Source organism: Zea mays, chromosome 1, assembly GCF_902167145.1.
Source record: "Zea mays cultivar B73 chromosome 1, Zm-B73-REFERENCE-NAM-5.0, whole genome shotgun sequence".
Classification (NCBI taxonomy): Eukaryota; Viridiplantae; Streptophyta; class Magnoliopsida; order Poales; family Poaceae; genus Zea; species Zea mays.
Window position 1 is genome coordinate 31039247 of NC_050096.1, and position 26268 is coordinate 31065514.

At 41.9% G+C, this 26268-nt stretch overlaps 2 protein-coding genes and 1 pseudogene across 3 annotated transcripts; all 3 read right to left on the reverse strand.

Moving 5' to 3' along the window:
- Positions 1–4993: 4993 nt before the first annotated feature.
- Positions 4994–9718, reverse strand: LOC100381541 (uncharacterized). The gene is made up of 7 exons (NM_001174369.1): positions 9369–9718; positions 7709–7881; positions 7437–7635; positions 7089–7267; positions 6842–6992; positions 6096–6229; positions 4994–5417 (listed from the first exon to the last, which is right to left on the reverse strand). The coding sequence occupies exons 1-7, from the start codon at positions 9559–9561 to the stop codon at positions 5238–5240; spliced, it is 1209 nt and encodes a 402-aa protein (NP_001167840.1). The 5' UTR covers positions 9562–9718; the 3' UTR covers positions 4994–5237.
- A 4944-nt stretch (positions 9719–14662) lies between these two features.
- LOC109940859 (probable protein kinase At2g41970) lies at positions 14663–15647 on the reverse strand (annotated as a pseudogene).
- Positions 15648–18259: 2612 nt separating this feature from the next.
- On the reverse strand, positions 18260–24481 carry LOC103633247 (ubiquitin-60S ribosomal protein L40-1). Of its 2 annotated transcripts, XM_008654946.4 has the most exons (5): positions 24186–24481; positions 23904–24093; positions 21338–21453; positions 18684–18750; positions 18260–18553 (listed from the first exon to the last, which is right to left on the reverse strand). In XM_008654946.4, exons 1-5 carry the CDS (start codon positions 24286–24288, stop codon positions 18550–18552), a joined length of 480 nt encoding a protein of 159 aa, XP_008653168.1. In that variant the 5' UTR covers positions 24289–24481; the 3' UTR covers positions 18260–18549. The 2 variants fall into 2 exon arrangements, with proteins under 2 accessions (XP_008653168.1, XP_008653176.1); XM_008654954.2 differs by lacking the exon at positions 21338–21453.
- Positions 24482–26268: the final 1787 nt, after the last annotated feature.

The following is a 26268-nucleotide window of genomic DNA, read 5'->3' on the forward strand; positions in this document are numbered from 1 at the left end:
AATAAGAATTCTGAAAAAATGCATTTTTGTAAGCTGAAAATCTCGCTTATTATATTATTCTGATTATTCTCATTTATCTCCTAATACTAAAATTAGTCGATGTGGAACATATGTCAATCACACTTCGGTTAGGTTTAGCCCAACTTTTCAATTTGGAAGTTACTTCTATATTATTATAGTTAATATAATACTTAGTCAAAATATTTAGATTTCAAGTAAATCTTTTCTAGCTTGATATCCGTCGTGGTGCAGGCAAAGATAAAGGTTGAGGAAAGTGCATTATGAGTTGCGTTAGGAGTGATTTTGTTTCTTCATGAAAGGTACATCACATTTTATGCATGAATTTACTATTAGTTGATAATTTCATTTGTGTTGTTATAAATGGACACTGGACAGTTAAAAGAATTACAGAAAAAAACAATATATATCTACATCACTAGAATTGGATGGTGAGCTTAAATAAATGTAACGTTTCAGTATTTCACACCAAATATTCAATCTTTTGGACGTAACACTTCAAAAGCAGATGTCTCTATAGCTATGATTACATTTTAACCTATTCTAACACCAAAGTTAAGCACTTACTTCTGCAATCATCCTAGATTTTGTAATGTTTCCATATTAACGAGTCAGTTAAGTTGAATGGGTGGTTCTTTCCTGATGGCTTCTAATCCACACATTGTTCCTCAGCTCCTGGCTAATTGAGTTGTTCTTGTACTTAACTAAATTGTAGAAGTTTGGTGCCAACATTCTTAGGACATCTTCTTGCAGCCAGCTACTGTGCCAAAAATTGGCCTTGTGGCCATTACCCATTGTCACGGTGGTGCACGTGTTGGACAACATATAATGTCATAGTTCTTTGGCTTGACAATCCCATGGTAATAAAAGGAAGGGACTTATTTCAACCTTCTATCTATATTTGTGAGAATAATCTAATTTTTATGTGTCCAATAATGGGCCCAGTGTTAATTAGGCTATCATATGTCATATATGAATCTGTTAATTTGCATGTAAATATATTGTACACAAGGGGACTGTCGAAAAATATTTATTTATAGAACCAACATATTTTGTAGACTTGTTGCATGGCTTTGTTAGTCTGTCTACCTCTATTGTACATTTGTACAAACAACATAGTCATCAACAGAATTTTGAGCTGCTACCCTAGAATGCATGTTGTCAACACTTCACAATACTAATGACACCTCTTTGTTTGTTGAATTTCAGATCTTGTTGAGCAATTCAATCGCAAATGCAATAACTATACAAACGGCTTGGTGCTTTTGCATGGGCTTTTCTTTTGGTTCTAGGTAACCACATACCATTTCTTTGTTGTTAATATTCTAGGCAAACTAAGTGTTTGTTGGCACACATCTTTTTTAGCAGTTCTAGCAAATATTAAGTTTAGTATTTTCCAACATTTCTAGCAATATAAGTCAACCTCTTTTTTTAAATGTTAAAAAGTTCTCCATTGTACATTTGTACAAACAACAACGTTTGTCTTGAACTGTAGGTATAGTCCATAGGGTTTATGCATGCATGTCTAAGTTTGATCATCACCCCTAGGGCTCCATAAGGAATTGATCCTTTCTTTGATTCTCTAACAAATGACAAACAACTCTCTTGCATATCCCCAAAAAATATAAATATAAGAAATTTAAGAGGAAAATAGAATTGATCTTCACAAAAAATACTCAATACTCACAAAGAAATACTCAATACTGCATCTAAAATTCTATAACTCGCAACTTCAATTATTTGTACAAGTGTTTATTATTCTATAATCTGCTGATACAGATCTAAAAATTTTGCAGTTACGAAGGGAATATCTAATTAAAAACCTGTCGAGCTTAAGTTTCTTCATCAAATCCACTGTAGGTGGCTTGAAAAGGTAACTTAGTTATGCTTGCCTACACTGATCACTGGAAGGTTCAGTTTAATTGGGATTTACTTGTAGCAGTTTGTTGCTAAAATTTTATGATAAATGGAGAACCTTCATAAATAAACTATGTCAAATGGAATTGCATACATCATGATAGTCATACTCAAATTTAGACAACTCGGAACATTTTGCATCAACTACTCTGATTACTTACTTTCCTCTCTTCTAATACTGAGCATTCTGAAAAGTTAGGTCCTTCATTCCCTCACTCTCTGTTTGATCATATTGTTAGCTGCCTTTCCACTGTCATCATTAGGCATCGAGTGCTCAGGAAACTGAAATGCTCCTCGACACTGAGCCACCTTACCTTCATCTTTAGGAAAGAAGTGCTATGAAATCAGAAACAAACCTTCATTGACTGTTATCTTGTGATCTCAGCATCTTACCTACCCTAACCATTGATGACGGACGTGGCGTGTGTGCTGGCTGTGTGCAGGAGGCATCGTCGTCGTCCCATTCACCCTTCTGTTCTTGGCTGTGTACAAGAGTCGTCGTCGTTGGTGTGATTCTACATGGCTGGTTGCTCAATTTTGAACCTTGTTTACAATCTTTAACTTGTAGCTCCCCGCCTGGTTGTTTATTAAATGGATGATTTGGTAATTTTACCGACGCTACTTTATTGTGCTGTGATAGGAATTTTTTTTGAAACCTTCAAGCTTCCAAGCCCGACCCTTTGCATTTGTGATATAGTGAAGATTGAACTATCGGGGAAAATGCAGAAACAATTTACAGATGATAGGTACTACATATGGTGAGTTCTCAACCTTTGATGTCAGTGTTGGTTGGTCACCTTTTTTTTGTTCATGGACTCATCGAACTGGCGCTCGCTTGTTTCTATGTATAGACAGATAAGGCAACCAGCCATGGTGTATATGCTGCTTCGACCTGTGTAGTTTATGGATGAAGACGAAGCTGACCTGTAGATGTAAGCTTTGTTTTCTATGGACCAGATCTTGTGTATCCAAATTGAACGGATTGTTCTGATAAATATAGTGTGAAAAGATAAATTATAATATTTGTTCTTGTGCGTCATCGCAATGCATTTTGGTGGGGTAATATGAACTTTGATCTATTTTTCCAATTATATTCTAGGCTCTAACCAACTGATCCAAAATGTCACATTGATTGATATATGGATTTTGATACTTCTGAATGGAGATATGTGTTGTGTAATGGCACCTGTATAGAGAGACAATACACTCGGGGCTGGACCACTAACGACGAACCTCTGTGCAAACTTTGTCAAGGACTTTGCAAGTAACAACTCCTTGTTTCAAAGTAAATCTTGTTTTTTATTATAAACAAATAATATTTGGTCACAATAATATTGTTTTACTTGGTTCAGTGGAAGGCTTGCAAAGTCACCAGAATATTTTGAAGATTTATTATGTGGTCTAGCTTATTTCCAGGAATACAGATTAAGAACTAGTGGTAGGCCCCTGTGACAGTTGAGTCTTCTTTCTGTTATCCACATAAGTGAACAATTTTTGTAGGTGCCATTGAATAGTTAGGACTATTTTCAGTTATATAAAATCAAAGAAAATTGCAAGTTAATTCATATATATGTAATAAAGCTTCTTAGTAATTATATGCGGGCACTGTTTCAAATAGAACGTGCCAAGTGCTCCCAATGCAAGCTTGCAAGCTTGTCAAACACATTAAACTCTTACCCTTGAAAAAGCGAGAAGAATACATCAGAAAGGTTGCTCCAAACATTGCAAGTACAAAGAAAATATGTGTGTTGCACATTGATATCATGATTTTCCATGTTCTTTTGCAAATCCAAGGCTAACAGACGGCTCATCTTAACAGTATAACACACATTTGTACATAAGTTATCATAGTATTATATATTTCCGTTGCAACGCACGGGCACTCACCTAGTAAAAAATATTATGCGGAGAGCGGAGACAATCAATAAAAATCTTGAGATCTTTTTGGTGAATAGTTTACGTGAGTATTGTTGTGAGCCGTCGCAATGCACGAGCAACCGACTAGTATTTTACTATTTGTAGGTTTTGACTAGACAAAATTTAGGCAACTTAGTTTGTGAATATATTACCTAATTCACTATTTATTATACGTTGTGATCTCTATTAAAGGTATAACCGTTATATAATTACATCGGATGGTTCTACTTTGGAAGCCAATTGCACCACTATAGATGTATTTTATCACGACTTGACCACGACTCTTACTCTTGCTTAGAATTAGCATGTAATGAAAGAATAATCTTCAGTTGTTATATATGGACAATCGTAATATTGTTGAGATGATGTCATGGACATGAATTAATTAATTGTCTATCTTCTATGTCAAGATATTGCATTTGTGTTAAAATACATCATTTTAGAGTAGCTATGAGCAAATATGTGTAGTACATGTATGAATCCAAGGCAAAACATGACATTCCCACTAAAAACGTCCGTGTGAAGCTGTGTAGCCAAAAAGTCCCGGTTAGATTCACGGTAGGTATCAGATCTATAACGAAGCTAATCCATGGTGAATCTCAGATATACATTTTTTTTATCTAGCTTTGCCAAACAGGCCATTAATAAATACGAGGGAAACTGGAGCTTTAAATAAATAACTAGAGTTCAGGTTTTGGACCATTATAACACACTACCCCTAAAAATGAAGCTTCAGCTTTCCTCAGAGAAAAAAAAACGAAGGTTCGCTAGATAAATTTCACATTAAGCACTAGTTTGAAAACTCCATTTTTACAAGGAATTTTTATTTTGCTAAGGAAAAATGAACTAATTTACCTTGGTCAAATAGAAATCCCTCCAAAAAATGATGTTCCCAAACTAGTCCTAAGCAACCCTATTTTTTTAAAAGAATTTCTATTTTTTCAAGTAAAATTACTTTATTTTCTAAAAAATAAAAAAAATAGAAATCACTTAGAAACTGATATCAAACTAGCCCTAAAATAAAAAGGCACTGAGATTTGCTTAAAGAAATCAAGGATCTACTCTCTTTCTCGAAACCATGTCTAAACATCACCGTAGTCGATAGCACACAGCTAGATCGCCGCCAATCACATGCCATGATGCCAACAGCAAAATGCTTAATTTCGCTCAAAACGAAGACCATACCAACAGAACCACAAAGGGTTCCACACTCGAGAAATCTCTGCATTCGGCACCTTCATCTCTCGTAGTCTTAGATGCGCCTGATCTTAAACTCACCGCCACAAAACTAATTGAACTCTTAGTTTTGTCATACAGCACAAGACGCCAATGCAAGAACTGCAGCAGATTCTGCACGACAATCTACCACACAGGATTCGTTCGGATCAAGGCTGGCTGCTGGGAAGCTTGTTGAGAATTGAATGCTCCGGCTTATGGTCACATTCGAAATCTAGGTGAACGAATGCTCGCTCAACTTCAGGTAGCTCCTCAATCTTGATTTGGAGAGATTCTCCAATGGCGTGTGCCTCCTTAAGTGGCAAGTCCTCTGGAAGCTCAATGTCAACCTGCGAGTGCATAGATCATATGAGATAAGCATGGGTATGATTCTTGCCCGATTGCTAGATTCCAGCACTGCTCTGTTTCTGAAACAACTACCCAATCATCTGCAAAACCCATGCTAATTACTACAATCATAACAGAACAATGACACATTACTCCTACTTTACCGTTCTAGATTAAGCACTGCAGGATCACTGCAGTCTGAAGGAACAGAAAAGGTTAAGATACTTTACAAACGATAATGGTTTCGCTTCAAGTAGTGTCAGAAGGACACAACTGAAACCTGCTAGTTCCAAACAATGACATTATCCTTTCGAAACAACAAACTTGAGTTGTTGAGACAACAACGTTATCCAGTTCTAGCATATATGTATTTGAACAGATTAAGATAACACTATCGCTTCATTAGCCCCCAGCAAAGGACACATGAAGGAAAATAAGATAATACTCCCATCCCAAATTGTTGGTCGTTTTAGTTTAGTCCCAAGCCAAACTTTTTAGATTTTGGTTAAGTTTGTATAAAAATATATTAACACCTAATATTTTATGTGAATTTAAGGAAATCCAATTGATGTTGTAGATGTTACTGCATTTATTGTAACCTTTGACAAAGTAAGAAATTCTTCTTCATTTAAAACAACCTATAGTTTGGAATGGAGAGAGTAAAATTAAGAAACACTAACCTCAACAAAGTAAAGCACCCCAAAGGTGTATGCTCGAACGGTGTCAACACGCTTAATCTGAGGATGGTGTCTGATAGCCAGATATGTCAACTTCTGAAGCATTTCTGGAGGAGCTGATTCACCTACCAGCGATACTACATGGAGGATAGCAATAACAAGGTTGTCTGTCAGTCCTAGCCAATTTGTAACGTGCAAGTAATCTTGGTGCTGCATGTGGCAACTGCTCTAGGTGATAGTCCGAAGTGATTCCAGAGCAAGCATTTGGCTCAAGTAACTTTTATTTGTAACGGTAGCACCACTTCAAGGTTAAAAATAATCCATTTATAGTAGCTAAGAGAAAGTAGGTGGTTTTTCATTATCAACAAAGAGAAAATAGAGAAAGTAGGCACCTAAATTCAAGCTGGAGAAGACTTGAACCTGGTTGGTTGGGTGTACGACCACACCTCCAACCTAACCAGTTGAGCTAGGCTCACTTCCTTCTCGTGAGTATGGTTGGACGGATGTAAATGAGTGCAGGTATAAGCAGTTAAAACTGAAAAAGAGGGTGTTTGAATGCACTAGAGAAAATAGTTAGTGGCTAAAATTAGCTAGAGACATCTAAACACTCGCTAATAGTTCAGCTATTAGCTATTTTTAGTAAATTAGCTACTAGTTAGCTAACTATTTATTAGCTAGCTAATTCTAATAGTATATTTTTAGCTAACTAACTATTAGCTGCATTCAAACACCCCCTAAGTAACACAAACCTGCATTTTCCCACACTGTTCCAGACCAGTTTGAAATCGTGTACACTGCAAGAACAATTGCACCAATTGGGTCAATCCACCAGTAGAATCTATCACCAAGGACAGCAGCAGCCAAACCCACAACATTTGTGACAACATCGAAATAGTGATCCTGTGGAAACCAAACCATCACAAATATTTGATAAACTATATTCAAATTAAGTAAAAAACATTCATGCCAAGTTGAGAAATGGAACAAGTTATTAACCTTAGCATAAGCACGGACAATCTTGTTACCAGACGTTCGGCAGTAGAGCCACAGACCTAATTTCACTATTGTTGCAAAGATCATGATTGAATATAGCCACAATAATTGCACTTGGTTCAGTTTATCTGGAGCCTCATTCACTACCAGCTTTTCAACAGCCTGAATAAATACTTGGAAGCCTGGAGACATGACACAGCGACAACAATTAATGTATAGGACTTTGACAGGAAGATAACACCCAATTGAGTAAAGTTTAACATGGCAGTACACATGTGGCAAACAAGTAATGAGGAAAGAATGTGACTAGATTGTTTAACCACTTCCCATTGGGAGAAAAAACAAGAATACCTAAAGTGGCCATGACAGCAGCGAAGATGATAATGCCTACAGGCTGTACCCTCAGTTTGCCAATGGGGTACTTGTAGACATTGATGCTCTTCATTGACAGATGTGTGAACCAAAGGATACCACCAGCCATGAGATCAAGCAGTGAATCCAGTGTTGAGGCAGCTATAGCAATTGATCCACTTTTTATTGTAGCGTATACCTGTGGGGGGAAATAGTCTAATCATCGTACAGGAGTTCATGCATTTGAATTGAAAAGCAGGGGAGGAACCAACCTTCAACGCTAAGAGAACAATGTTTGCATAATTTGATATCTTCATAGCAAATTCACTCTGGATTTGCTCCGCAAGCTCCTCATCCTCGTTGATTTCATTGGATTCTTCTAGTGAGTCAACTTCCTCAAAGGACCTCAATGTGGCAAATTGTTTCTCATAGTACTCTCTCTCCCCTAAATAATAGGCACAAAAAGCACAACACTTTGTTAGATTGTCGATCATATAGAATTAAAGATATATAAGAAGCTTTTAAAAGGAAAGGCGTAAGCTCTACTGCTAATACATTCGAAATAGTCTATCTCAATCTCAACAAATAATATGACATGAAAGAGTATTATTAATAATATAAGGCTAGAAAATTATGATAGAAATACAACATACATCAAACGTTATAACATATTTCAAATATTTTCTCCGTCCCCAAAAAGTTGGCATTGTCTAGATTCATAGCTAATGTGTCAACTATTTTAGGACAGATGCAGTAAATAACAAGAACGGTATTGAGGCAATTAAGTTGGTATATACTAGCAAGGCTAAGATAAAAGAAATCTCAGTTATTTAAACAAATATCGAGTAAGGAAAACCTAAGGATCAAAAAATAAGACCAAAATTGCAAAAAAAAAAAGTCTTGTGTATGATTGAAACCTGTTTTCTCTATGAGCGCAGAATTCTATTTCATTCAGGAGAAGGAAAAAAATCTGCTATCCTTCAAGATATTCAGTAAAAGGGTGGCGAATAATAGGCACTAGCCACTAGGCAGATCCAGAACGTCGTACTCCATATAGATACTGCAATTAGAAACAGGCTGGTACTGTATAATATCCATGTTTCAATCCTACATAATACTAAGTATTCCAACTTCAGTCAAAGATCCAAAAGATAATACAGAGATCAAAGCTGTGGAGTGAGTGCAGACTGCAGAGCTGCAGGCCCCAGAAAAAAGAGGAAAATAATGAACCATATGCAATCACGGACGCACAGTTAAAAAAATTACTTTAGTTTCAGGGAGAGAAAGGTGCCCCAGGGCCAGGAGGCCAGGAGGCCAGGACACTGCCTGCTACGTGGTATCTGTAAAACTCGTTTGCATGCCTGCTGTAGAACATAAGAAAGTAACAACGTTATCTTTCGGGATTTGGACAAAAACAAACACCATGTTCCATAGCTTCACGGTTGGATGTACAGAGAATCCAACAAACCACCTAGAAGGCCAGAGCCATGACCAGAGAACAAAGTCACAAACACGCCGAAAAGGTAATTCCTCCACCAAATATGTAGAGAATATAAGCTATCTATTTTACAAAGAAACATGCACACAAGAAGCACCAAGTGATAGTGAAGTCACGAGCTGTTCAATCATAAAAGTAAGGGAAATCCTAGGAACCCAGAAAAGTCTGCGGAGGATCAAGAATAAGTGTCCGGGTCATCCACAGAAGCATCGAATAATCTACGACAACTCCAGAATCTAGGTTCAAAAGCACATCAATCATATCACCAGGATAGTCTGTAGATAAAGTGCCCGATAGTAACGCCAGCTTTGATGCACAATTACCAGATTAAGAAAATGAAACGCCTATAAAGATTGTAGGGACAGAGTGAACCAACCAACGGCAAAGGAAAACAACCCAAGAATGCGGCGAGTGGCTGGGATCACGGGTTGAACCTTCGAGGAGGCCCTTGGAGCGGGAGAAGTCGACGTGCGACGGGCGCTCGGGGTCGACGGCGTCGAGCACCTTCTTGGGCAACCGCGACACGAACTCCCCGCGCATGGACGCGACGGAGTTGCGCCGCCGCCCAGGCCCGGCCAGGAGCGGCGCCCGCGCGTCGTCATTCTCCCCGCACCCGTTCGCGTCCATCCCTCGCGCCCCCTACGCTCTGCTCGACTGCTCCTCCCTCGGTCGCCGCCTCGCCTCGCCTCGCCTACCCCTCGCGATTCCGTCGCGGTCGTGTGTTCTCCTCCCCCGCCCGTCCGCGTCCGTCCTGCCGCCTAGCTCAAGTAGGGTGGGAAATGGCAAGGACGCCCCGTACCCGCGCGTTCTGCGCCGCGCGGTCGCGCTCGCGCCTGCCTATAAAACGTGGGCTGTGCCGGGACTGGGAGGCGTAACGCAAAACGGGCACGGGCGGGGTCGGCGCACGGCTCCTGCACCGCGAGATCGCGCGGCCGACGGCTCAGATCGTACTGCCAGAACCGTTGGCGCAACCGGTGTCTTCAGATTTGTTTACGCATATCTATACGTCGACATAAAATAAATTTAGTAACGTTATCGTTTATTTCTAGTGATATCTGCTCCCGCGTCCACGACTCCACGTCCACCGGAAAGGAATCATTCTTCTATTAAGCTCGCGTCCACCGGATTTCTTTTGATACGAATGTCTGATCTGACGAGACCACACGTACGCGTCCGATTGATGAGATTTCGTCTAAAATCCATGGCTACTAAAAGAAAAAAAATATTATATCAAAGACAAATCGCAAAGTTCAATTGTGTGGACGTCTTTTTCTTTTAGCCTAAGTGAGTTTTAGTTTCTGTGCATGTGCGTTTCTCTATTCGACACGATAATAGGTTTAAACCTTTCGTTTCATAAAAGATGGCTTGAACTTTCGCCAGGCATTGTCTTTTTGTACACTAGATTTAGTACAATGAGTTTGCGTTTCAATCTCAAAATAAATTAAAAAAATGTTAGCACGCTGCACGCAGCTAGCAGGATGGCACAACGCTAAGGGCCGAGGTCCAAGGTACATGTAGATCTATACGGTTCTTGGCTAAGAACCGAACCGGACGGCACAACGCTACCCTGAATATGTACAGACGAAATGGTAATCAGACTGGTCCACTGTTTCCATGTCCTGTTTCTCAAGAAGGAGGCGTATAGGAGCCCTTGTTGCCAGCTCTACAGACTGCAGACAGCAAACAAGTGCCCTGCTCTCACCTATGATTTTTTTTCAAGATGCGCACACTCCACGATCACAGAGACACATCCAAAAATTCGTCAAGCTATTGATCGTGTTCACTTGCTCGGGATCGTTTCTCTTACGATGCATGTTTGATGTGCATATTTCTCTGGAAAAATACAAAGTACGCTTTCAATTTCAGACTAGATCAACATAGTTAGCATCCAGTCCGTTCTAATAAATATAAGCAGGCAGTCCACACATGATGTTTTCAGCTTATAATGACTGGACGGTGTCAGTGTCACCTAGGGGAGGGAGGAAGATCCCGACAACAGCAAGCGTCATTGCCGTCTGCTACACGCCTTGTCCGATCGACCCGGACCGGGAGTTTCCCGGGCATTTCCACCGTCGTTGTCTGTAATTTATCGATATTGTTCGGCGCAGTTAAATTGAAAACGGCTGAGATTTGTCGAAAGCACAGAAGTTGAAAACGTAACATACCGTCCTTGTCTGAAATTTATCGATATTGTTCGGCGCTTGTCTTCTTCAGAACCGAGCCAGCAAGACTGCAAGAGCTCCATCTAAACCGATGAGAACCGTGCTAGAATAGAATGGCATTATTTAAAAAAAAATATGAAGGGAGCTAGTATTTGACTATTTGCCTCTTGTTCATCACACGATCCGTGCGTCTAGATAGTTTTCTCGCTTCCTTTTTATTATAATGCGTTGGTTAAGGTCAATCTAGGCAAGGTTTCATCGTCGAGCAGCATTATCCAAATGGCATCGTCGTCTGAACTAGCACTAGCAGGCTGGCAATCATTTTTCTGACGAGATCAAAGCATTGCCAACCAGCCGTGCATTTGATATTGTGTAAAGAAACAATTCAGTAGGCTTTGCATACAACCTGTTGAGGCCTTGATTGCCGCCGTAATCCCTGTTATTGCAGTTGGCTGCTCTAATCCCTGTTGTTGCAGTTGACCTAATTTTGGAAACCCCGAGCTATCTAATGGCCAGCTGCTGTTCTCATAAACCTACTATTGGGCTGGCGTTTACTAGACCGGAGCGGAGAGTCATCGGTGGGGGGAAAAAAACTTAACGAACTACTCAAATATTGTTTGTGGGCAGGGGTGATAATGAACTCTAAATTGTATGCTATAAAATTGAAGAATCGAATCGGATTAAGATCGAACTGTATTTCTATTCATTTTTTAATTAATATATTTTTAGGGACCTAACGAATTATGAATAAACATTTGTATCGCGGTACATTACTACCCATATTTGCAGGTTGGTATAGATCCTCTACACTAGCAGATTAACAGTAACCAGGATAGAATTAATCTTAATCGTCTAATCGCGTCTTTGATTGGGGAATCGATTTTATACACCATAGATTCTAACACATTTTTGTAACCCTGCTATAGCCTAAACTAGCAAAGATCGTTTGTGATTTTGCTAGCTATGTGGCATCAAAGAAAAAGTTCAGGCACACTGAGATAGTTTATTCAGGGCCTCCATTTGTCACCATTTGAGATTCAGAGTACTCAGCGAACCACAAATCAATTCGTGAGTAGAATAAATAACTGGGTAGCAAAAGTCAGACCATGTTTGCAACCGCTCGCATAGTCCGACTCAGAAAAGGCCATTTGAGTTTTTGCTAGCAGCAAGGATAAATGTACGGTGTGTTTGGTTTAAGGAATTATTCTATACCTCAAAATTGATGAAATGGGGTCTATTTTAAGAGAACATATCTTGTGCACATGAAAGTTTTGTGCATATGGTGCACATATTAAATCTGCACCACTTATTTTAGATTTAACATCTCTAGTTGTTTGTGTATTTTGTTAAAGACATCCTCCGACGTGATGGAAGGTGTTATTTGTAAATTGCAATGATCAACGAGAGACGTGAGATCTAAAATGGATAGTGATGATTTAATATGTGCATCATGTGCACTAAACTTACATGTGCACCAGATATGTCCTCCTATTTTAAATACTAGTATGGATTATGAAAAACAAGATGATAATCATTCCACAAATCAAATAAAAAAGTAAGGAATGAGTAGATGATATATTGACTCGTTCCTCAAACCAAACAGGTCAGTCACAAAAAAATTATAGTTTCAAAGAGAAGTTGAGTTATCTTACTACTACAGAGAATAAATATTCAGGACTTGCGCAACCACTGCTCTGGGCATTTTTCTTGAGATTCAATGTTCTCATATGTAGCTCGCGTATGGACTTTCTACTGAACCGAAGTTGAAGTTACTGAACTTGAAAGTACTGGACGACTCGATCGGTGGTGGGTAAACCGTAAACATTACATGCCTTGAATCAGGAATATGTCCATCCAGGCCCTGTGCCCCTGTCATGTGACTGATGCTCCCATCGAAGTCATAGTTTCGTGAGAAATCGATCCAAAGGTGAGGTTGCTTCGATTTTTTTTTTCAATAAGCGAGTAGCCGCTGACTGCTTGCAAGGAAGTTCTCACGCCACTGGGTGGGGGAACGACGAGGAGCAGGTCGTCATCGGCGCGGCTGTGCAAGAACCGAATGGAGCGCCGGGGGTTCGCAACGCCGACCGCGGTCCGATCCGCAACAATGCTCGTCGGCTGGCGCTCTCGTCGCGTCCTCTCCGACGCAGCGAGCTAGCTTGCATTGCTCGGGCCACTGGGGCGGCTGCAGATTCCCTTCGTCCTCGCGTTGGAAGTTAGAGGAGGCCGATGATATGCATCGCGCAGTGGACGGGCCCCTCCGTCAGATCTCGCGCGCCCGCGATCCCCACCCCACGCGATGTGCTTCAGCCACAAGCGTACGTAGGCGGCCCTGTCGCTAGCGAAAGCTTCGCTGGCCGGCTGGCGATTACGGCAACAGAAATGGACGCTGGCCTCAGCCGAGTGCAGTGCAGCGTAGTGAGGGTACGTACGTAGGTGGGTACCCAACAGACGCATCTACTGCCGGCTCGTAGCTGTGCATCAGCTATTGCTGTTGCTGGTTGCTGGATGCTAAGAGTAAGTTCTGAAAGCGACGCATGACGCTGACGCACGCGACACGTCGGCGCCCGGGACTTGGGAGCGCGAGGCGTTTCCAGCTCGGCGGCGTGCTCTCGCCCAGGGTTTACGCGCTTTCGGAAAAGAAAGAATTCCGGCCCCCGGCGAGAAACAGGAAATTTCCGAAATTTCCGAAATTCTAGATCAAAATCAAATAAATTTAATGTTTTAAAAAACGATATAATTTATATTGAAAAATACTAATTTCGGAAACATATATTTTTCGGACCCCAGCGAAATCATGGAAATTTCGGTCCGAAATTGTAAACCCGCCTGCCTTTCTATTCTGAAAGAGGGCAGTAGAGCTACCCCACCAGGAAGAAAGAAAGCAAAAGGTTTCACTCTCAGTCTCAGGAGCCTTGTGTTTTCACCTGCTCCTCAGTGATTTCCCTCATCCTTTTTTTTTTTCTTTTACCGTTGCATGAAATCGTCACCGTGCACGTCGATCAGCTCAATTTTGCAGTGAAGCGTTCCTGTGGACAGGAACAGAACAGGAGAGTTCAGATTCGTTTTTGATCGAGTAGACGGGTGGGTCCGTGTCTGCCATCATGTCCACTATGGTCCCACCAAAGCATCCGGTGAAAGACAGAACCGATGATCACGAATGGCAACTGCACGGCAGCACGGGGTCCATCCTCTCCTCTCGCTTATCATGTTCCGATCCTACTATGGAATATTTTATCAGTCTGATTGCTGGCCCAACTCATTCTGAGATAGAGCCGCGGAGCCGTCAGCCCGTCAGCGCCGTAGCAGTAGCAGTGGGGGTCCGTTCGGTGTCATTCGGGGCCCATGAAGTGGCAAGTGACCCAAAAAGACATAGGTGATGCACACTTGAATCCTTTGAAGATATAGATCAGTCAGTACACCTGTACACGTACGTTGTTGCATTACAACCACTGAAGATGAGATGTATACAGGCGACAGTTAACCAAGCACAGATTTTTTTTTTCAGGACATGTGCTGGAGATATGCATGGCTGTGTATCGTTCTCATCCTCTATCAATCATGTACTACTAGGCCCCGCCGCCGGCTGTGGCTGTGGCCGCGGCCGCAGCCGCAGCCGCCCTGTTGACAAGAGGCTGCAGCGCCTTCACCACAATGGTCATGTTCGGCCGGAAATCGGACTCGTACTGCCATCTGGAGGCTGGAACACAGAAACTCTCTCGGGTTGGTTTTTTCGGACTGTCAGGATGTGAAGATCTCAAGGAGGGAGCGTGATCTTGTTTGTTACCTTTGCTACGGCTTTTGGAGGATAGTCGTCGCCGCCTAGCTTGGAGTCCACGCATTGGCTGACCTTGGGCCTGTTTGGTTCAGCTTTTTTCTGACCAGCTTTTCTGAGAATCTAGCTGTGGGGAGAATCTGGCTGTGTAGAGAATCTGTGTATCATTAGGATTACGTGCGGAGGAAGATAAAGGTGTCCATAGGACTCAGGATCTAGAAATTGACGGATTCCTACTATTACAATGACCCAACCGATTATGTGTTTATGTTGATTTTGAATGATTTTTACTCAAACGAATTTTATAGAAGCTGACTGAAAAGCTGAGCGTTTGGCAGTCCGCAGCAGCTTTTGGTGGCCAGAAGCTCCAAAAAGCTGAAACAAACAGGGGCCTTGTCCTCGCTCAACCTCGGCGTGGCCTTTTTCGTCAGGGAAATTCAGGTATCACTAAGATCTGCTCTGTGGATTTTACTGGAACATTATTGAGCGTGCATAGCATAGTTCAACTCACCCAAGTCACCAGGCTCTGCTGTCCCTTGAGCATGGTGTGGTCCACGGGCTTCCTGCCGGTTAGCAGCTCCAGCAGTATCAGTTCACTCCGAAGCTATACACGTCGCTCTTGTGCGTCAACACTCCAGTCATCGCGTACCTTTGGAGAAGGAACGATACCACATGTACCAAACTGGCATTGAATTTCACCTGCGTTGTGTTGCCAAGTACTCCTAGGTGCTGCTGCGTTACGGCTTGAAGGCGCGGGGTACGCATCCTCCTCCGCGCCACCGCAGCAGATCATCTTGTTTGGTCGGCTTCCCTTGCACCGGTGGAAGGCGTGTGGCGATCGGACGGCCGTCACGTCGCGGCCGGATAGGAGGGGGAGCAGGAGGCTAATAAGAGCGAGCATGGCGCTCTCAACACCAGCCAACCGACGCGTTTCTCGGGAAATCAGAATGTGCGGCGCCATGCCACCCACCTGCTGCTTAACCCAAATTCGGACTCCGTTACGAAAGAGAAAACACAAAGCAGAGATGCGGCGATGGCACCGAGGCGGGCGTACTGCAGTGCCGCTGGAGTCGTTCGCGCCATTTCAGCAATGCTCGACAATAATGTGCATGTCTACCTAGGAGCCCAGCTCTCTGCCTCTCTATTACCATCAATCCTAGATCCGTCCACTCGAGCCAAGCTAAAGTGATACTGTTAGTGAGAAACTGATTTCTTAGAATGAGATGTCATACTTTTGCATTGATTCGAATTTGTTTGGTTCAGCTACAAATTAAAGTAACATTCAGTCCATATGGTTAAGCTACATTTGATGTTTTAATACAATTTCAATTGTGCCCAGCTAAAACATAGGGTCTGTTTAGTTCAGCTTTTTTCTGAGCAGCTTTTCTAAGAATCTGGCTGCGGAGAGAATCTGGCAGTGGGAAGAATCTAGGTATCGTGAGAATTACGTGCGGAGAAAGATGAAGTGATCCAAAGAGTTCATAATCTAGAAAGCGATGGATTCCTACTATCGTGACGATCCGGCCGATTCTGTGTTTACGTTGATTTTGGACGGTTTTATCAAAACAGTTTTTATAGAAGCTGGCTGAAAAACTATGGCATTTGACGGTCCGTAACAGCTTTTGGTGACCATAAACTGAAAACGCCCAGACAAACAAGACCATAGCCGATCTATATTTTTCTTTAAAAAAAAGGGTTCAAAATATATATTGCACTCAAATTGAAACATATTTGGAGAAGTCACTGCACAAGATAAGAGTCAAATTGGATAGAAAGGCTTGTTAGGCTGTCTGCACTGGAGGACTCGATCTGCTACGCTACTTGAGATCAGTTGCCTGCCTTATCAACGATGCTATTTTTAAGTAGGAGTGATCGAACGAAATATGTTGGGCCTGTTTAGTTTACTACCTAACTTACCATATTTTGTCTAACTTTTCTGCCTAAGGTTAGTTCTTCAATTCAGACGACTAACCTTATATAAAATGTGGCACAATTAGCCGCGAACCAAACAGGCCCGTAGTGTCGTACGGCACAAACACTATCCACGACTTGGCAACAACCACGTCGTACGGCACAAAGATGGTTCGATAAAATATATGACAATTGGTATTGAGTTTGAGATATAGAGTAGTATGAGTGCAGAAAATTGCACTGTATAAGATAAAATTTTGTTGAATATGATGGAATATTCTTTTTAGAGCATATATATATATAGTAAGATGAGTACGGGCATCCTTATTCAAAGTAGTTACATGGAATAGCAATATCAGTGTTTCACTCGAGACGCTCTCACCCCCAGCAGCTAGGCTTGAACAAAATACTCGTAGCTTGTGGTCAGCTCGACTCGGCTCGTTTCAATTTTATCATGAACTGATCTATCATCTCAGCTCAATTTCTTAACGAGTCCATTCAAGCCAGCTTGTTAGCTCGAATGAGCAACTATTTGCCAGCAAAACAAAGTCTCTATTTGTGTTGCATGAACTAATAAGTGATGAATTGTGTTAATTTAGTGTTTGATTGACGTAGTATGTGAAACTGTTAGTGGTATTAATTTTTTTCTAGTGCTAAATTGGTCTAAAATTGATAAGTAAATGATTATATTATTGTGTATATGTGTGCATTGATTTTTTGTTATGACTTGCGAGGCAAAGAGTCAGTTTGAGGTCGCAAATGAGCCGAGCCAGACTAATTCTCTGGCTCGATTTCGAGCCAACCAGAACTGGCTCGATATCTAGCCTTACGTGCTCTCCCATCCTAATATCTCACATCTTATTTTGAATTAATTGTTGTCTATGTTATCTAGTGTAAAATAGTTTTTTTTACATGGCTGTACACGCTTCCAAGCCACCCAAAAGCCAGCCCACAGGCCTCACCGAGGCGAGTTCCGATGCCGTCTCTTTTGAGAAAACCAATCTATCAGTATAAACCGTGCAAGCAAGATGGATATTCTTGTGTGTTATTTTGTACATATTCTAGTGTATTGTTTTGTACATAACATGTTCCCTTCTTCCAGTAGAACTCGTGAGAAGTGGGGAGTAGATTGGAGTGGAGCTGGAAAAGGTGAGAGCCTGTTGGGAGCAAACATTTCAACGGGGCAGTCGAATGGAATGGTGCTGAAAATGAGTTGGTAGATGGAAGGATACATACACTTCCCTTCCAAATTGCTAAGATATTATCCTAAATTGAACTTCTCTAACTTTAATCAAACTTTTAGAAAATTAAATATACATTTTTAAATAAATGCACAACCGAGACAATATTATGACAAAAGTCATTAAACTAATTTAATGATGTACTTGATTTTTAAAAAATTTATTGAGGACAGCAAAATTACACCTCAAGAAGTCAAGATATTGCTAAATAAAAGTTCAATAATTTAAAATGGAATGAGTAGAAAGGAAACAGTTCGGGATGCCCACTAACGAAATTGTACCGAAATATGGCACATATCAGGTGAACAATGACCAAAACTACAATAGCATAGTTGCTATCGTCATATAGTATTGTGTCATCGACAACATGGTAAAACATAACATAAGGCCAATATGTTCGGTAAACAAACACGGTTCAACAACCAAACAAAAATACAGTTCGTAAACAAACACGGTTCAACAACCAAACAACATTGTCCATGAAACTGACTAGCAGCAACACCTCAGTTCTTGATCTTCTTCTTGGCCCTCAGCTGCAAGGAGAAAAGCAAGATACAGTTCGTTAACTTTGTTGGGCTTCAATGCTTTACAAATGGCAGGACAAAGAAAGATGCTAGCCTACATACATACAAGCGCGATACTTTCCAATGCAATAACACTAACCTGGTTGCTGTGACCACACTTCTTCTTGCGGCAGTTGACAGCCCTAGGGTGCAGCCGTGCATAGCATCTGTAGAGAAAGGGTAGAACATGAGGACAATGACCAAAAAGAGCTTCCTGATACCATAAGGGACTCTAACTGAGATGGTTATGTAATATGAGTAGAAAGGGACTCTAACTGAGTTGATTATGTGATATGAGTAGCGCTCCTTATGTCTAAATTCGACTCAGCAAATTTTAATTTAGGATTAAAAAATCCCCTCATCAATCCCACGACAAAGCACAGGTCTAAAAATTGGGCCTAGGGTTTTAGGGTTTAGGGTTTAGCCTACTGTATGGGTGAAGCAGGGGTTCTATGGCTTTCTCAAAGGGAAATTAGCTCATTTTCCCTCACTTAGGAAAATGGAGTTGTCAAACTAGCACTAACATGGAAAATGGCAAGTAAATTGGCAAATCAGACATGATTAGGCCTGAAGACTCAGCTCATAAGTTCACTTCCGGCGTCTAATTGATTATCACTATTCACTCGTGTCATCATTTTCCTCAGAAAAAAGAACACTTCCACATAAAGACCAATAACCAAAACAGGCCCAAGTAATAAAATAACAGGCCCAAGTAATAAAATGTACCCATAAAACACAAAATGTGAATGAGCAAAATCACCTCACATAATGCAACAGACCAGCTGTGGCTTAGCTTTGGTTGCATGTAAAATGGCAAGCGGGCAGGGAATCGGATTTGTACAATAGTCAGGAACATAAACTGGCAAGTCAGAGTATTAACTCCATGCAAATGAACAAAAAGAACCAGGTCCAGGGTAAAGTGCACAGTAAAGTCAAACAACAAAATGGCAATACTAATAAATGTTACAGCAAAGCAAGGATCAAAATTACTTTGGTGCTCTCAGTACAAAGGCCAAAGTTTTTCCACATGAGAAGATCCATCAGATGTGATCTTTCTCACTCCCTTCCAACAGTGCTCTTCAGTCTCGCCAAATCCTTCCATCTAATTCTTTTGGTGAAGAGCAGTGCTAAGGAAAGAATAATTTCGACATTAGGGTGTGGCCAGCAGATCGTGCATATGACGTTTTGCACTAGTAAGGCTGCTGGAGATAGACTTAGTTCTTCACCAAAAGAAAGAGATTTCACAAGGTGCCGCCGAGAGAGAGGAGCAGCAAAGGAAGAGAGAGAAATACACCTCCTCCAGTCTTCAGTTTCAGTGTGGTTAAAGCAAGAAGTCATCATCAAGCCCGTAATTGGTTATCCCAAAGGTAAGATGGCAACAAAAACAAAGATGAGAAAACAAAACAATCAGGCTGTTCAATGATTTCTCCAGTGTTAGAAATGAAGCAATGCTGGTCCGGTGACAAAATGCTTTAATACACTAGAAACAAATCGTGTTTCTTTGAGAGAGAAAAACGAGTGGAGTTTCTGCATGTTTACTTGAAGGATCTTTGGTGGTCTCATGTTAACAACGCGTGCACAGTGGAAACCTAAAAATGGAAAACTACAATATACCTCAGCTAGTGCAATCGCAGAATTACATATCAAGCTTCTGCTAATGCTGAAGTTAAATTCTGTTTGCAAAATTATCCACTTCCTACTAGCATTAGTTACCAAAAACAATTGTGAATACCATTGAGAAAATTAGAACAACTTTCTTTTGGAAAGGTGGTGTTAATAAAAAATAAGTATTGTCTGATGATCAGATGGTCCAAAATCTGTAAGAGCTAGAAAAAGGAGGTCTTGGTATCAAAGACATAAGGATGGGACGATTTACACTGAGAAACATAGGCAAACTGACCCACCCATTTGGTCAGATGACTCAGATCTACTGGAGGTCAAAGATATATACTTGCAAAGGAGGAAACTTTCCATTAAAATGGACAAAAGCTCTCTTCTGGAACGATATCTTTCTTTATGACAAACCTCTTTATCAGTTGCATCTTGAACTGCTTAAAGCATGTTAACAAGATATAACTGTATAAGGGGTGTTTGTTAGGGATTATGATTATAATCCCTAACAAACACCCCCTAAGTGTATATAATATGAAATCTAACCCTCATATGATTAAGATTCACAAGATGGCTGGTGGATGAATGGAGATTGAGATGAAAAATCCTAGCAGATGTTGCAAATGTGCCAATGGGGAGGGTGATGATGAGATAGCATGGAGGTTTGGCTGTTAGGGACACTTAAGTGTCAAATCAGTTTACGATGTGCTGAATTCAAATGAAACAAGTCCATTTCATAAGAAAATATCGAAAGGAAAATTCCAGCTAAAAGAAAAATATCTCTAGCTAACGCTGAATAATGGAATTTTGACAATGCTAATATGATTAGAAGTGGCTTGGTGACCCTACCTGCTACTTTTACATTTGTAATGAATCTCTTTCTCATCTTTTGTTCCAGTGTAGTGTAGCTGGGCAATTAATGCAAACTGCAATGGTGCTACAAATGCACCTAGATCTTTTGAACAATGTTGGTTATGGGTTCAAAAATGGCTCCCATCTGGAAAAATAAGTTCCATGCTGTAGGGATTGCTGCTATTTGCTGGACAGTATGAAAAACTCAAAACAAACTAAGCTTTGAAGACAAATATGTACAACAGTACAAGACCCTGCTACTATTTTTTACAGGGAACATAAAAAGTGTACCTGTGTCACCTTTGGTGTACATGGTACATATATTAAATTGCGACAATTCATTCTGGATCCAACAGCCATCTCGCTGCCCTGTATTTTTTGCAAAAACACCCTCCACCACTTCTACCCTGAGCTGTGCACAAAGGGAGGGTGTGAGAGGACGTTGGATCTAAAATGGATGGTCATGATCATGATTTAATATATGCACCAAAGTTCTATGTGCACCTAATATGTTCCTTTTTTATATGCATGTGCGTTCATGGGAAAAGATCCCAAGGCACTAAGGTGTAATGAGAGATGCATGGGAAGGCTAAAAGGAAAGGGTGAAATATACCCAAAGATTTAGTCTTGAATAAGAGTATATGGAAAAATGCTATTGTCATGGACCTTCGGTCCATGGGGATAGCTGTCTTCTCCGGCGAAGTTATACCCCTCTGCCGCAGGCTTGGTTCTAGGGTAGCAGCCCTAGGCGCTTGAGAGAGAGAGATTGGTTTGATAATGATCTTGCTTGATTTATTCCCTGCTGTCATGCGGCTTATAAATAGCCCTATGGCTAACCAACTTCTCCTACAAACTCTCAACTAACCCCTACTTTCTTGGACTTATCTGCTGCTAACCAACTCTCCACAATTCTCTCATCTCAATCTTATTCTCTAGCCTTATCCCAGCTCATCTCAATCTTATTCTCTAGCCTTATCCCAGCCTCGATGTTGCCTCTCGCTCCCTATGATGCCCATGACATCTCCCCCTCCCTTGAGGACCAGCTCGTCCTTGAGCTGCCATAGACTTACCTGACACGACTTAAGGTTAAGCCTTTTACATCTCGGCTTACCTTTATTATTTAAGACGAAAATACAAAATAATTGTGGAACTAAAATATAAATTTGAACTGCAGCTATGTCCTCCTGGATCCCAAGGAAAGAGCTGAACTGCGGACTTTACGTTGGATGAAAGGTGAAGGAGGAACCAGCCCGTTCTTATGTTGGGTCTGTCCAGCACCAAGGTAGTTGCCCGAATGAAGGAGATGACCCTCTTTGGCCGTGCAGGGGGGCTGCATACCCAGATCTCGACTTCTGCAGGGGGTTCAAAAAGTATAGACGAGACCTGGTGGTTGGGCGAGCAGGCTGCGAGTTGGTGCAGCGATGAGCTGATCAGCAAGTGCAGCTTCCGCACCGCCCGCCTAACAAGGAAGCCGCGCACTGCGGCTTGCAAGCGCACCACAGCCTGCTCATGTGATGACGGCCATGGGATGGCCCTGGAGGCCACAGCAAGGTGCTTCTCCCCACGAAGGGACTGTACCTGGCGGCGTGCCAGGAACCCTCGCGCTGCCGCCTGAAGCCGCACCGCTGCTTGGAGTTCCTTCTCTGTCTTCTCCTTGTAGCGGTGGAACATCACAACGAACTGATCCCACTTCTCTGCGAGACGGCCAAAACTCTCTTCGAGCCGAGTGAATGCATCTGGAGTTGGAGAGGGCGGGTGGGAGGGCGTTGCGGCGGCTGGTGGTGGTGAGGGATGGGCGGCTGGTGGTGGTGAGGATAACCTGGAGCTGATACCAGGTGTCATGGACCTTCGGTCCATGGGATAGCTGTCTTCTCCGGCGAGGTTATACCCCTCTGCCGCAGGCTTGGTTCTAGGGTAGCAGGCCTAGGCGCTTGAGAGAGAGAGATTGGTTTGATAATGATCTTATCTGCTGCTAACCAACTCTCCACAATTCTCTCATCTTAATCTTATTCTCTAGCCTTATCCCAGCTCATCTCAATCTTATTCTCTAGCCTTATCCCAGCCTGGATGTTGCCTCTCGCTCCCTATGATGCCCATGACAGCTATCCATATGGCTGAACCTTGACAGATGGTTTCTATTGGATTTAACTCTAGCCTACCGACTTGTTGTGACAAGATGGCTTTTGAAGGCGTCAACACAACGCTAAAGATTGTGGTGAGGCTCCTTAGAAAGAAACGGACAACAGTTGCTGCAGGACAACGATGGATATAATCAGAAGAACTGACAGTTCTGGGCTGATACTATTGTTCTTTTAGGCCTTGTTTGGATGCACACGTATTCACCTCAATCCACATGGGTTGGAGTGTTTAGGTTAAAATCCAAACCACACCAATCCAACCCACAAGGATCTAAGTGGATACATGGACATTTAAAAGCCCTCAGTCGTTTTGCGATCTGGTGGTTGTCTCGCAAGTTCTAGCAGTTGTACTGTTTTTGGAAAGACTTATGATGGTTTAGACCTTCTGTTGCGTTGCTACTATCTCTTGTGATTCTTAGGATTCAGGTGTCTTGTGGTGGCAAGGGTAGCTAGCTGGTCTCTGACGTTAATTTCGTAATGCAATTGTGGAATCCTATCAGTTCGAAAAAAAATATCTTTCCTACATTGGTTCCTGCAGAAGTAAATGCACGTGTGGTTATCAATTCCACATTCGATGCAAAGTTACTACAAATAAGTGAAATAACCCTCGTCGCTATAATTCGATATAACGTTTTCGAACAATAATATTAGCAAACTTTTCCATTCGGGGTCACAGAAGTGTTAAAAAGGCGAAGGCGAAGGCGTAGGTGGTAACTTACTTGCGGCAGATCATCTTGTCCTGGTTGTACTTGCGAGCGAGCGCCTGCAGCGAGGGCTCAATGATGCCACCGCGGAGCCTGAGCACGAGGTGGAGCGTAGACTCCTTTTGGATGTTATAGTCCGCAAGGGTGCGGCCATCCTCCAGCTGCTTCCCGGCAAAGATCAGCCGCTGCTGGTCCGGCGGGATCCCTATGGAATGGAACAAACACAGCCTCTTAGCGCCTGCGCTACATGCTAGTAATACTATTGCTACCAAAAGATGGGCTGGCGCGCTCGCGTACCTTCCTTGTCCTGGATCTTGGCCTTGACATTGTCGATGGTGTCGCTGCTCTCGACCTCGAGGGTGATGGTCTTCCCTGTCAGCGTCTTCACAAAGATCTGCATCTTGTCGGACCTGGCCGTTCTCCGGGCTGCTGTGATTGCTGCGACGGCGGCTTCTCCTCTCCGAGGAATAGGACGGCGGCGGCGGCGCGTGCGGTGTTTTTATACGTGGTTGCGGAAGCGGTTTTAGGGTTTGGTGGAGTGATATGGGCCGTTGAAATCGGGTAGTTCGTTTTGCTTTGTGCCCTTCGCCCATTGGATATGGTGGACAGCCATTGATTTGTTTTTAAATTTCTATTGATCCTCTCTCTCTCTCAAATGAAATTTTTTATTTTCACTCTCTCGCGGTAATTAATGGTGTGTTTGGTTGCGGGACAGGGATGTTCACTGGCGTCCTTTTTTGTCTCTCCAAGTTTGATGGATAACTAGATAGTTTTGTCCCAACCATTGACCCTAAATCAAGCAATCTTATTTTAGGGGTCGTCCCGTTCCATCCCGTCCTGTCATTGTATAAAATTACTGATAATAAGACCATGATTTCCTACAATTTTTTTTATTATAACTAGTCGGTTGTCCGTGTGTTGCGACAGCTCACAACAATACCCATGTAAATTATCCACCAAAAAGATCGCAAGATTTTTTATTGATTGTCTCTGCTCTCCATATAATTTTTTTATTTGACTAACTGACGTTGTTGTTTACTCCATCCAATATGTTTTAGTACAACACGGCCAATGAAGCGAGCAATTAGAAAATAGTTCACAATGACTTACTGAACGAATAGAGATTATAGAATGATATAATTCGACCATACAGAGACCAAATAAAAGGAAGTTCGTGAGCTCAAGTTTCTAAAATAAGTCACGTGAACTCAAACTTATAAAAAACATAGATCAAAATATGGAGTGGTTGCTAAAGTCAGTCATCAATAAAAACTGGATGTGCTCCATACAAATTATGGTACTTCATATCAATTACTAATGTTTGAAATCAACAAATAACATTTCCTTTTACTGTTAGCATGACAAATCATAGTTGCTCCATCCAATTCAGCAACCTCAAACACCATGGAGTCCATTGTGCCAATGTGGTGTCAGAAACGACTTAATGCATAAATAGCCAAGAACACAAGGGACGAGCACCATGTGGTAGTGCCCGTATGGATCTCTAAATTCTAACACATATTTTGCAGGATCCATGAGCCATCATCAGAAGAACACAAACCACGTGTAGACAATGAATAAAATATTAACACACATAAATTATGTTCAGTCCTTAGCACAACAAAAAAACTAACACCCAAAACAACAGAGGAGCGACACAATCATTTTTACAATCATTTTTGCAATGACAGAAGGATGGATGACAGGTAAATAGAAGTGGTAGAAGCATATCGAGTCGACACCGTGGTAAGAAGAAGGCCATGTAGACAAGCGATATCGAGCCATCGAACAGGTACCATAGGCAGCAAATCAGGGACCTCTATCCCTCGCCTCTGTATAGCATAAAGGGAAGGGAAGAGGCGGGCATACATGTTCGTTGCCGGAGAAGGACACGACGAAGTCTTGGGCATCTGGAGGCGACATAGGTAGTATACCGCTAGATACATATAGGGAGAGAGCACACAAGCGAAGAAAGAAGTTGAAAGGGAAATTGGGTTAACCATTTCCTATAATTAATTTTGGTGGTTGATAGTCAACACAAACACATGGACTAACTAGTTAGTCTAAAATTTATATATTACAGGTGCATAAGGTTCAACACAAACCAATAAAAGAATCAAGTTAGTGACACAATTTTAAAGGAGCAAAAGGACTTGAGTGTGCTAAAGAATGGCGCATCGGACTGTCCGGTGCACCAAGACCGTACAGGTGTCAACCAACTACTCTCGGGAAAACGGAGGCGCGCTCCGCTATAATTCACCGAACTGTCCGATGTGCCACCGGACTGTCCGTTGAGCCAACGAGCAACGGCTATCTGCGCGTAACGGTCGACTCTGACAGACGAACAGTGTCACGGGAGAAGTTAGAGCAGGAAGTCAGA

Excerpts from the sequence above, each read along its gene's own strand:
- LOC103633247 (XM_008654946.4), bottom strand. The coding sequence starts at position 24,288 with ATGCAGATCTTTGTGAAGACGCTGACAGGGAAGACCATCACCCTCGAG. Across the intron at positions 24,094-24,185 it reads CAAGATCCAGGACAAGGAAG|GGATCCCGCCGGACCAGCAG; the intron begins GTACGCGAGCGC and ends TCCATTCCATAG. Across the intron at positions 21,454-23,903 it reads GACAAGATGATCTGCCGCAA|GGTAGAAGTGGTGGAGGGTG; the intron begins GTAAGTTACCAC and ends TGCACAGCTCAG.
- LOC100381541 (NM_001174369.1), bottom strand. The coding sequence starts at position 9,561 with ATGGACGCGAACGGGTGCGGGGAGAATGACGACGCGCGGGCGCCGCTC. Across the intron at positions 6,230-6,841 it reads AACAGTGTGGGAAAATGCAG|TATCGCTGGTAGGTGAATCA; the intron begins GTTTGTGTTACT and ends TCCTCCATGTAG. Across the intron at positions 5,418-6,095 it reads GGGTGCTTTACTTTGTTGAG|GTTGACATTGAGCTTCCAGA; the intron begins GTTAGTGTTTCT and ends ATGCACTCGCAG.